This window comes from Anabas testudineus, chromosome 22, assembly GCF_900324465.2.
Source record: "Anabas testudineus chromosome 22, fAnaTes1.2, whole genome shotgun sequence".
NCBI classification, from domain to species: Eukaryota; Metazoa; Chordata; class Actinopteri; order Anabantiformes; family Anabantidae; genus Anabas; species Anabas testudineus.
The window spans coordinates 78,423-90,983 of NC_046630.1; the positions used below are offsets into that span (position 1 = coordinate 78,423).

A 12,561-nucleotide genomic window follows, 5' to 3' on the forward strand; every position below is an offset into this window, starting at 1 on the left:
GACTCATGATCTCACTTGTCTCACTCTTAGTATGCACCTGGACTTGGCTGTATTAAAGCTGCTGTCGCAACAAATTAGGTTCAATCAATCAGTCAATCAATCAATATGACCACTGACAGGTGAAGTGAACAACACAAATTATCTCTTTGTCATTGCACCTGTGGATGGGCGGGAAGGTTAGGTAGCAAGTGAGCATTTTGAAAAAAGTTTATGAGACCGGAAAAATGGGAAAGCATAAGGATTTGAGAGAATTTGACAAGGACCCAATTGTGATGACTAGACAACTGGGGTTAGGATCAACCCGAACCAGTGACAGCGTCATGGGCAGCTAGCTCTCACTGATACACATGGGCAGAGAAGGCTGGCCCGTGCAGTCTTATACAACAGAGGAGCTACTCAAGCGTAAATTGCTGAAGTTAATTCTAGTTGTGATAGCCACAGACTAGCCGTGATGCCCACAGTGCCAACAATGGGTATGTGAGCATAAGAGTAAGGAGGCAGTGTGATTCATTTGAATTCAATCAAGTTCATTTATATAGCGTCAAAGGAAAAAATAAGTCATCTGAAGGCACTCTACAGTTTAACGTTTCAGACTGATGTGTGTATGGTGTACCTTATCACGTTGCCAAGAAAAAAAACTGACCGACTGCTCACAGATGCACCCTTTTCTCTTTTTATATGTAGCGCCAAATAAACTAAATAATGAAAGTCATCTTGAGGCACTTTCTGAAGTTTAAAATGACCTTACAGAATTATGTAGAAAACATACAACTATACAGAATTATACAGAAAACCCCAATTGAGCAGCAGTGGAGAGGAAAAACTCCCTTAAGAGGAAGAAATCTCCAGCAGAACCAGGCTCAGGGTGGGCAGCCATCTGCCTCGAACGGTTGAGCTGAGTGGAAAATGGGAGAGAAAAAAGAACAGCAGGCAATAGAGGAACAACAACATGACACAATGACACTCTTGGGGGAAATGTTCTGCTTGGATGTTACTTTGACATTTACCACCTATTTAAGCATTGTTGTAGACCATGTACGCCATTTCATGGAAACAGGGGTTGATTGTTGCATTAAATAATTCTTCTGCCAACTGTCACAGTTGTTTTGCATGGCGTTTCAGTTTAATTAAAAAATTGTGAAAATTTAAAACCCTTAAATTAAAGCTGCACCTTACACATCTTTATTGAACCAAAATGTCCACATAGGTATAGACCGCAGTCTCATTGTGTTGTTGATTCCTGCAGCCTGCAGGGGGTTATAACATGGCATCACTTGTACCTTATTATGCCTACCTGTCAGTGTTGCCAAGTTGCTGCGTTGAGTTGCTGAGTTGTTGTCTGGCAGGTGAAGGCAGACGCTGGCGCAACTCCAGGTTCACTTTGGGATTAGCTGAAAAAATAAAAACATTAAACTGAAACAAAGTGTCTCACCTGTCTGTCTCTCTTCTCCCCATATGGTTCTGTGTCAATCTCTAACAGTAATTCAGTCCGTCTCTTATCAGTCTCTAACGACTAGTATCTGTCAATATATGGATCTTTCTAAATTGCAGCTCATCAAAAAAGCAAACACAGCATTAATATCTCATTAACACTTAAGGATTTTTAATGACTCCCATTTAAGAAGGAACCAATCACACGCAGCTCCTCAGGTGTAATTAAAAGGGCAACAGACATCACATTAAACACTTGTTAAATCAAAAGTAATCAACAAAACTCGGATCAATTTACTCACAACAATTATACAGAGGGTTAGCGTTTGTGTGTGTCTGATAGGGTTACTGACACTGTGGGGACTCAAAACAGACAGAAAGGCAGGTGGACAGAGACAGACAAGCAGACAAACAAACTATCAGGTGATAACTGACAATCCACTGGATTATTATTATACTAAATCTATGACTGTTTAGTATCTACTGATTTACCAACTGTTGATCTACTGTGTCAATGGAAATTGATGAACAATCTAAATCTTGTGCATCATCATCATCATCAGTCCCAGTAGACGTTAGTTTCAGTTTTATTGAAACAATCACTGACAACACTGACAGGTGCCTGATTGGTTTATTCTGTCCACACGACAGGGACATGAGCCACATCTTTCACCCCAGTGATGTATTGTAGCTGCTTGTGTTGGTCAAGAAGCACCTTGTGTTGGGTCCAGACCACATCATGTCTCTATCTGCTGGGACCATGTCAGACACATTGGTACCATCGACCCATCCCAGCTTTTGGCTGGTACCAGGACACAACAGCCTGGTTCTGGATTAATTAGGTTCTGAGTTCTGGTTATAATACTGCTGAATTATAGTTATTTTTCCTCTTTGAAGCTTTTTTTCCAGCCCCCCACCCCCCAGCTCTGATCTCCTTGTGGACTCGGACTAATTGAGCGCGGCGGTTCTCCTTATTATTCATGTACAATTACAGATGTGATGAGGAGCTAAATCCTCCTAAATGACCGTTCATGCCTCGATTCGCTTTGAAGTCTCGTCAAAGAGGGAAAATCTGCAGAAAAAAAGAGGGAAAGTCTGCATCCAATAAGAGTGGAGGGGGGAAGGTGGTGGAGGAGGCGTCCCCCCGCGTCCCCCCTCATGTAATATAAAGTAAAGTCCATTAATTTTTTAAGCTGTATTTAATACATTTTGTGCAGAAAGTTTGGAGCAGGCAGTGTGGGGGGCTCCAGCTGACTACATGAATATTAATGACGGTGTTACGATGATTAAAGAGGCTTCAACTCAAATCCAACACAATCCGACTGTGATCCGGCCCGCCGACACCACGCCGACACCACGCCGCTGCACATGAATTTAGATCCGGACATTAAGCCGTGGAGAAACTTAAAGAGGACACACACAGAAAGTGGACACACAATAAATACACAAACAGAAAGTGTGTAAATGCCAAAAACACACAAACAGTTTCAGCTGAAACTGTGGATCCTCACTGACGAGAACTGAGTCATCATTAAAGTTATATTTCAAGTTAAATAAAAGTTATAATGTGAAGATTCTTATTTTTCTAGATCTGGACCAGTCAAATGAGCAGTTCCGTTCGACTCGCTTAAATTTCTCAGTTTTCCTGAACCCACAGTTTGACTTATAATTAGCTGATTGATTGATCAATACAAATTCTGGTTAATTTTATTCACATTTGAAATTTATTTCTTCTTTTATATGATGTCATCTGGTTTGTCCAGAGACATTTAGAAACGTTTTATTTGTTTGAATTTTCTATATCAGCGTTTCTGAAACAGTGGAAAATACTGAAACTCTGATCAAACGGATTTCATCTCCCATTTCCTCCAACGATGTGATGCAGAAGATCAAACTTTAGTTCAAGCTGCACACAACACACATTAACAAACACATTCCTGCACAGTGACATGAAAGCAGCTACTTCAGTCTGTTCAAACAAACCAGAGTCTACACCCCCCTCACCCCCATCCCTAACAATACCAGGGTGTGTTTGTGTGTGTTTGCATGGCTTTAACCATTGGATTGAGGACATTTTTGCAAAGTAAGGACATTTTAGCCAGTGTGTGTGTGTGGACCACCCACTCTGCAGATTAAATGCAAATCACGTGACCTTCGCGCTCTCAGTCACTCTCACCACTGTGTTTGTAACAGGTCAGTGATAAAGCTCTGGTTCTTTATCGATAAAGTTTATTCACTCATTTAAAAGTTAATTCTACTATAAACCGTTTACATCTTTTATTTGATAGTTTGCTTTCGTTTTAGCAGTGTGGATTTACTTTGGTGGTCTGGATCTATTTTGAAACACAAACATTTAAAACATTATTGATAAGAAAACAGGTAATGTTTGTATGAATTTCTACAAGAAACAAGATAAATCAGATCAGCTTCTGTCAGATTGTTATAGAAATTTGTCTTTTAGCACAAGCAAACTTGGTGAAGATTCTGCACCCTCAGCAGCCTCACACCAAATTTTCAAAGATCTGCTGAAAACAGACCTATTCTGCAGCTTGAATATTCATATTCAATAAACAACTCTTGTACTTACACCTTGTAAAATGCCAACAGTTCTTCCTAGAGCACTTTACCTTAAAGTTATTTTCCTTGACTTAGATATTTTGTATCATACCTCACTTGAAGGTCACTTTGGATAAAAGTCTGATAAATGACTAAATAAAAATGAAAAGTAAAGTGTTGTGATTTTAATTCATTTTGATGATTAGACCTTTTACTGTTTTGGTGTGTTTGTCTTTGTTTCTGTTACTGAACAAAACTGACAGGAACACGTGAGAAGAAACATTTCCTGTAACGACCGATCAAATAATCTGCAAACAAAGAAACTAACGATGAACATCTCTGAGCTGGAAAACTCTTTAGTAGTATTACTGCAGTACTGACAGAAGAAGATGTGAGCGCTGCTGTCACGACAGAATGAGACGGACACACATATGGAGCAATGATGAGAGTCTGAAACACTGAACACTGTTTCTCCTCCTAGTTCATATGGTCTGTTGGATCTGGACCAGAGATGCCGACAGATGATGGATTATCACTGAGACACAGAGAAATTCATCACAGAATTCAGTTTCTTCTTCTTCTTCTGTCACATGATCATCTCATCTCAGGTGGTAAAAAAACTAAATTGGCTGCATTTCCAATATCACTTCTTTGTTTTAACTTTCAGTACTGGAAACAATGGCGGACCCATCACGTGGATGGACAAACATCTATCACTATTTTACCCTTCACACTGAAAGGAACATAAAAACACAAAGATTCTGAATGAAGCTCTGCAGCTACATTATTTTATTGTGGAGGGACATCAGAGATAATGTTGGTGAAGATTCGCAGTCATACAGGTGCAGTTATCTTGTGAGTGTATACTTCATTGTATTCATTCATGGAAAGTGGTCTTTCTTGTTTGGTTGAAACATACTCATCCAAGAGCCTTTTTAAGTCTGAAGATAGTTGGATAGAGATCACAAATTTATCCTCCAGGTTGTTTCACTTCATGACCTGAATACGCTCAGTAGGTGGACAAACGAAAGGGAGAGGGGGTAGCTGTAATAGTTTCACCTGTCACAGCCCCTAATTCCCTAATTTAAAGTGTAAATGGTAAACGGTCTGCACTTACATTTGCGCTTTTCTACCTAACTGGTACTCAAAGCTCTTTACACTGCTTCTCATTCACACACACACGGCAGGGCTACCTGCAGCTGACCTGACTCACTGGACACTTTTACATGTGATGAGGGAGCTGGGAATCGAACTACCGATCCCACGATTGGTAGACAACTGTGCTGCCTACTGATTCACAGCAGTCCGTGTCTCGATACCTGTGGCCTTCCTGGTCGACGTGTGAAGAGGTCTTGATTTTCATGTAGCATGTATGATGGTAAGTTAGTGAAAGGTGGTGTCTAAAGCTGCTTTCACGAATGCACCAACCTAAACATGTTCGGACTTTACCCAGGTGATCTGCATGTGAGTTATGCAAACATTCAAATTATTCAGCTTGGAGATTATCCGGACTTTATCCTCATTTATCCAAGTCTGTGTAATGTCCTAGTGAGCCCAGGTGGAAACACAGCAGGTAATAGAGTATTCACAGCGAGCGAAGGGGACCTGATCCTCCAGAGATAGTCTGGAGTGCATATGTGAAAACGGTTTACAGTCTCCTCCTCTGCTGAGAGAGGTTTTTCCACCTTCCATTTCATGCAATCTTCTATGACCAAAATCTGAACATCATCGTCTTTTGTCCTTTAAATGAAGGTACACAACTGATTCTGGTCTAGAGTTGTTGCCCCTCTTTTGATGAGCCTCCTGTATTCCACCAACCCTCAGACTAAAGAAGCTTCTTGGATGAGTAGTGAATTGTTTCCACCTAACAAGAAGGAAATCCAGTTTCAGATTTTTTAATATTTATCTCACACTGGACAGCTCCAGTTTCAGTCAGAGTAGGGCACTAATGCAAAAAGAACTGCATTGTTGGTGCAGGTTCCTGTTGGTGTTCGTGGGCCCTCTACCTTGGCATGAAGGAGGTGGCTGTGGCTCAATAGGTAGAGCAGTTGACTGCCAATCATAGGATTGGTGGTTCGATTCCCGGCTGCCACGTCACATGCCAAAGTGTCCTTGGGCAAGATACTGAACCCCTAGTTGCCTCCGGTGAGTCAGGTCAGCTGCATAGCAGTGTGTGAATGTGTGTGTGCTTGTGCGTGTGAATGGGTGAATGAGAAGCAGTGTAAAGCGCTTTGAGTGCCTGCTAGGTAGAAAAGCGCTATATAAGTGCGGACCATTTACCATGAAGGACCTTCTTTGTACCTCGCTCACACCACCTGTCTCCTTTGTCCAGAAACATTACTGTCTTCAAAGGAGTGTCCTTTGTCTTTCAGGTCCAGATGGAGTGCTGAGTTCTGTAACAAGGAGCCGGTTCTTCTGTGTTGTGCCATGCGTTTGTTTGGTTTTTGCTATGTACAAATCTTTACATTCTTCGCTTCAGCGAACTGCAGATCCCACATTGCTCTCTTTGTCTCTGTGGTGTTTTGTCCTTCGGGGGGGACATGGACTGAAGGAGACGTTCACACCTGATCAGGTGCTTTGTTCATAATTTAGATAAAAATTCTAATATACTGTTTTTAGAGTAATGGTTAAGTGTAAATAATAAGTTCAATTAAATTTCAATTATATTTCATTTTCAATTAAAACACAAACAAAGTCATATTTTTCAGCTTCTTTATAAAAGATTTGATTACTATCATGAAAAGTAGTATTAGTATTAGTTGTATTAGTGGTAGTAGTGTCAGTATCAGTAGTAGTAGCATCACCTCAGAAAATATAAATGTAAAAGTAATAGTAACAACAGTATTGGGCTCTACAGTAACGTTGTTGGTCTCTGAAGGAGCACAGCCCCCTCCAGTGGGCAAACAAGCATGTTACACCCCCTCACCACTGAAGATTAGTCTGTTAACTACAAAACTAATTATTAATTCTTAAACACAAACCTGGTCTACAGAGAGCTGAGACCAGTTTCAGATGTATTGGGCAACCAGGTTCCATTGTGTCAACAATATAGACATGTTACTGTGTTTGTTACTACTCAACCTCCAAATGTCATGTAGCATTTGTAGTGTACTGAGATTTACCTTTGTACATGTCCACCAGAGAGTCTCCGAGTTCCTTGCTGGGCATCCATGTTGACAGACTGGTTCCTGTACTCTCTGAACTGTTTTCTCTGGAACCAAGAAACACATCAATCAGACCAGTAAACAAAGAGCCATAAGCACAGTTCAGCCCAGCATAACCAGTAAAACTCAGATGATCTCCAGTCAGTCACATGACCTGCAGCTTGCTGGCTCTTTAATCTGCACCACGCTGTGCATTGCAGTAGCTGGTGGGGGTGGGGGTGGTGGCTTGTTGCATTTGAACAATAAGATTCGGAACATGGTGACTGGTTGGATTTATAGGTCGCGTGAGTGAGTGGGACTGCTAATTTTATTTAGTGATCTGTCAGCGGTAAGAATACTGGGGCAGGTGCACGTTACCTCCGGTCTTAACTAAAACCACAACTGGAGTTGGGGGATTCAATCAAAGGTGCACTGCTGACTTCGTACATTGATAAAATCTGTTCCTTCATAAAACTAAATGTACAGAATGTACTGGTGTATTGTTTCTGGTTTTCTGGTCACGTAGTGGAAGAAAGGTGAGAAAGGTCATGCTCTAGATAGCAGGTGTGTAAAATGTTCCTGCATCAGTCCTGAGTCCCGAGGCAACTCTAAAGTCACAGCCCAGAAACAGAAGAAAGGCATAAATGACAAACTGTCCTGAAATTCAGAGCAAAGGTAGCAGCTAAGTCCAGATGCTGGCTCCTGGAATAAAGCTGAACTCAAATGAAAACAGATTCAGTTTCTGTTCTACAGAGCTGCTGAAGCCTGGTGCTGCTACTGAACTTTTACACTGATCCTCTCCGGTTGCAGAACCAACGGTAAAAACCAACGTACAAATAGAAACAAAGTAAATGAAACATGAGCAGCTCTAACCGAGATGCTAAAAGGGGCCCGATGAAGTTTGCAGAAGATATGGACTATTGGGTTCTGTTCATCATAATATGGTTAAAACTGGACCATACAGAACAGAGACGGTTTGTGAACATTCTTAGAATAAAGGGAAAAGAGAAAAACCCGGAGCCATCAGGGCCCCAAGTGGGAACATCTCCCCACCTACGTGTCCACAAACCTCCACCCAATGTTTCAGCAGCAGATCACCTGTTCTGACGTCACCTGTTGATCGTTTTCTCTCTTACTTGTCACCAAGTCGTCGCTGCAATTCACCGATTTTCCTCTTCGCTCTCTGCAGAGCAACATGGATGTCGACAGCACTGCTGCCGGACGCCATCCACACACCTGCACCTGACCGACAACACAACTGACAGTCTCTATGACAACCACCACACACTGCAACAGCTCACAGCTGACCCAGGTCGAACATGTGGGTGACAACTGTGATTGGCCAACAGCCAGAGATTCTGAACCTTCGGCAGGTTAAATATTGATGAGCTCACAGTATCAGGTGACTCAGGTGTGTCAGATGACAGATGATTTTCAGGGTTCTTTTCTAGTCTATTTCTTTGGGTGATGTCACTGAAGATGGTCATTTATTGATTATAAATTATTATTTAGTTGTGACATCACACTGACGTGCATCAGTGATTGCTCAGAAACTCATTAATAAACACAGTAAAGACAGATTCATTGATTATTTGTTTATTGATTTTTGACCAGATCAAATACCAACTGTCATCTGTTGTTTGTTTCCATGTCCTGCAGCAGTTGCTGCAACAGGACAACGTCCACTCGATGTTTCATCACAAACTGTCCATTCAGGTGGAACACAGGTATGTCCCATCGATATCTGTCATACCAAAGTCTGTTCTCTGGAAGACTGATGTCCACCTGCTGCAAGACAAACTGCAAGACAGACAGAGGTCTGGCTCAGAATTTTAAAATGTTATTTCGCAGAGTTATTTCACTTCATTTGTCATTTGTACATATGATGATAATGATGTTATGATGACGAAGATGTTTTGTACCAATAACAGTTTCTCACTGTGCATTATGCTTTATTACTGAAGATCACTGCTGTCTGTAAGGTAACATTGGTAATCATCTGCTTATATTCAAATCTCAGAGCTTTAAAGTGTTTTGGCCTTAACTTTCATTCAGAGAATCAAGGTTAGTATTCATTACTCCAACTATAGAATATTTACTATTCCAACTATAGTATTCATTACACCAACTATAGTATAATTTATACATTCATTATTATTAATAACCTCACTTGTGCTTGTCTGCAGTTATTTCTTTTGTTGCTGTTTGTGTTTTTTTCTTTTTTCCCCTCCATCAGGACTAAACTGCTCTGAATTTAGTATAAAACATGACTGACCAAACATCCCAGAGTGAACCAAAGTTCAGTTTAAGTGATGATGGCGATGTGCGAGACTCTTACTCTGTGTTTGAGTGGTTCCAGATTTTCTTTAGCTTCATCACACAAAGGACACGGATCCTGCAGAAAACACACGGCGCCAAGTACTGTTAGGTTTTAGACAGGGAAATACATCAAAATATATAAGACAGTAATATACACAGGTCACGGCGAGACAGTTCTATACACCACAATCTGTCACAATTACAGTAAATATCCTTTCAGGACGTTTTGTGTTGTATATAATGATGGTTTCATTTAGTAGGGGACATGGACAACAATCCTGTTATGACAGTTTTCGGTGTCGTGTATAATTGTGTTTTTATAAGGTTGTGTGGTATAGACAGTGGCAAGAAAAACTTTGTGAACCTTTTGGAATTTCATGGTTTTCTGCATTAATTTGTCAAAAAATGTGCTCCGATCTTCATCTAACTCACATCAATACAAAAACACATTCTGCTTAAAATAATACTACACGAACATGTTTTCATGTTTTTTTTTTGAACATAACATGTAAACATTCACAGTGCAGGGTGGAAAAAGTATGTGAACCCCTAGCCTAATGACTTCTTCAAGAGCTAATTGGAGCCAGGAGTGAGCCAACCTTGAGTCCAATCAGGATATTGGATGTGTTGCTGAAAGCTGTCCTGCCCTTTAAAAACACACACCAGTTTTGGGTTTACTGTTGCAGCACTGTTGTCACTCTCCCTAGGCGTGGTCGTCCTGTAAAGATGACTGCAAGAGCACAGCGCAGAATGCTGAATGAGGTAAAGAAGAATCCTAGAGTGTCAGCTAAAGACTTACAGAAATCTCTGGCACATGCTAACATTTTTGATGACAAATCTACAATAAGGAAAACATTAAGCAAGAATGGAGTACATGGGAGGACACCACGGAGGAAGCCATTGCTGTCCAAAAAAAATATTGCAGCACGTTTGAAGTTTGCAAAAGAGCAACTGGATGTTCCACAGCACTACTTGCAAAATATTCTGTGGACAGATGAAACCAAAAATTTAGTTGTTAGGAAAAAACACACACCACTATGTGTGGAGAAAAAAAAAGGCACAGCACACCAACATCAAAACCTCATCCCCACTATAAAACATGGCAGAGGGAGCATCATGGTTTGGGGCTACTTTGCTGCCTCAGGGACTGGACGGATTGTTGTCATTGATGGAAAAATGAATTCCAGAGTTTATCAAGACATTTTGCAGGAAAACGTAAGACCATCTGTCCGCCAACTGAAGCTCCACAGAGGATGGGTGATGCAACAGGACAATGACCCAAGGCATACAAGTAATTCAACAAAAGAATGACTTTAACAGAACAAAATACACCTTCTGGAGTGGCCCAGTCAGAGTCCTGACCTCAACCCGATAGAAATGCTGTGGCATGACCTTAAGAGAGCCATTCACACCAGACATCCCAAGAATATTGCTACACTGAAACAGTTTTGTGAAGAGGAGTGGTCCAAAATTACTCCAGATTGTTGTGCAGGTCTGATCTGCAACTACAGGAAACGTTTGGTTGAGGTTATTGTTGCCAAAGGAGGATCAACCAGTTATTAAATCCAAAGGTTCACATACTGAACCACAGAGCCCACTACAGTTCACTCTCCCCTCCTCAGTCCCTCCCTCACACGACTCAGCCACCACCCTAACAATCTCAGCTGAGCAGGTGAGAAGAGAGCTGGCTTCACCCCACAAAGGCTGCAGGTCCTGATGGAGTCAGCCCAAGGGTGCTGAAAGCCTGTGCTCCTCAGCTATGTGTTGTTCTCCAGCACATCTTCAATCTCAGCCTGCACCTGGAGAGGGTTCCTCTAGGGTGGAAAAAGTCGTGCCTTGTTCCAGTGAATAAGACACCACGTCCCAGAGTCCTCAATGACTTCAGACCAGTGGCTCTGACATCACACATCATGAAGGCTTTTGAGAGGCTGATCCTGGAGTCTCTCCGACCTCTGGTCAAAGCCTCACTTGATCCCCTCCAGTTTGCTTATCAACCCCATATTGGAGTGAATGATGCCATCATACACCTTCTCCATCGCACCTACACCCACCTGGACAAGCCTGGGGGCTTAGTGAGGATCATGTTTTTTGATTTCTCCAGTGCATTCAACACCATCCGGCCTGCACTGCTGGGAGAGAAATTAAAAAACATGCAGGTAAACACTCCCCTGATTTCCTGGATCATGGACTACCTCACTAACCGCCCACAGTATGTCCGCCTGCAGAACTGTGTGTCTGACACTGTGGTCAGTAGCACAGGTGCTCCAAAGGGGACAGTTCTGTCTCCATTCCTCTTCACCCTGTACACCTCAGACTTCAGGTACAACTCAGAGTCCTGTCATCTTCAGACGTTCACTGATGACTCTGCAGTTGTAGGATGTATTAAGGGTGGAGATGTCACAGAATACCGTGGAGTGGTGGACAGTTTTGTTGACTGGTGTGGACTCAACCATCTTCAACTCAACATCAATAAAACAAAGGAGCAGGTGATGGACTTCAGGAAATCTGGGAGTCCTGTCATCCCCCTCTCTATACAGGGGGAGGAGGTGGAGGTTGTGTCCGAGTACAAATACCTGGGAGTATACTTGGACAACAAACTGGACTGGACCAAAAACTCATCAGCATTGTACAGAAAGGCTCAGAGCCGGATGTACTTCCTGAGGAGACTCAGGTCCTTCAACGTCTGCACCATGCTGCGGATGTTTTATGAGTCTGTGGTGGCCAGTGTCATCTTCTATGCTGTGGTCTGCTGGGGCCACAACATGAAGGTGGCAGACACTAACAGACTAAACAAACTGATGCTGGCTCTGTTCTGGGGGTGGAGCTGGACCCTCTACATGTTGTGGCTGAGAGGAGAATGCTGTCCAAACTCCTCTCAATCTTGGACAATCCGTCCCACCCACTGCACAATGTGTTGGCTGGACGGAGGAGCACATTCAGTCAAAGACTTATTAACATTAAATGGTCCACAGAGTGCCACAGGAGATCCTTTCTACCTGTGGCAATCAATCTGTGCAATTCCTCCCCCCTCTGTAAGGGGTGGGGGAAGTGATACTGTCATAAACGTTTTTCGGTACTGATGTTATTATGTATTTATGTTGGTGTTGGATCT

The 12,561-nt window shown here is 42.1% G+C and overlaps 1 protein-coding gene across 3 annotated transcripts in view; it reads right to left on the reverse strand.

The window, feature by feature from the left end:
- The window catches only part of mipol1 (mirror-image polydactyly 1), a 42,957-nt gene that overhangs the window by 23,034 nt on the left and 7,362 nt on the right, over window positions 1-12,561 (reverse strand). For all 3 annotated transcript variants that reach the window (XM_026339124.1, XM_026339123.1, XM_026339122.1), the window contains exons 2-3: window positions 7,110-7,198; window positions 1,295-1,391 (exon numbers count right to left, since the gene is read on the reverse strand). In XM_026339124.1, the coding sequence (XP_026194909.1) occupies window positions 1,295-1,391; window positions 7,110-7,155 (143 nt within the window). In that variant the 5' untranslated portion in view covers window positions 7,156-7,198. The remainder of the gene's footprint in view (window positions 1-1,294; window positions 1,392-7,109; window positions 7,199-12,561) is intronic.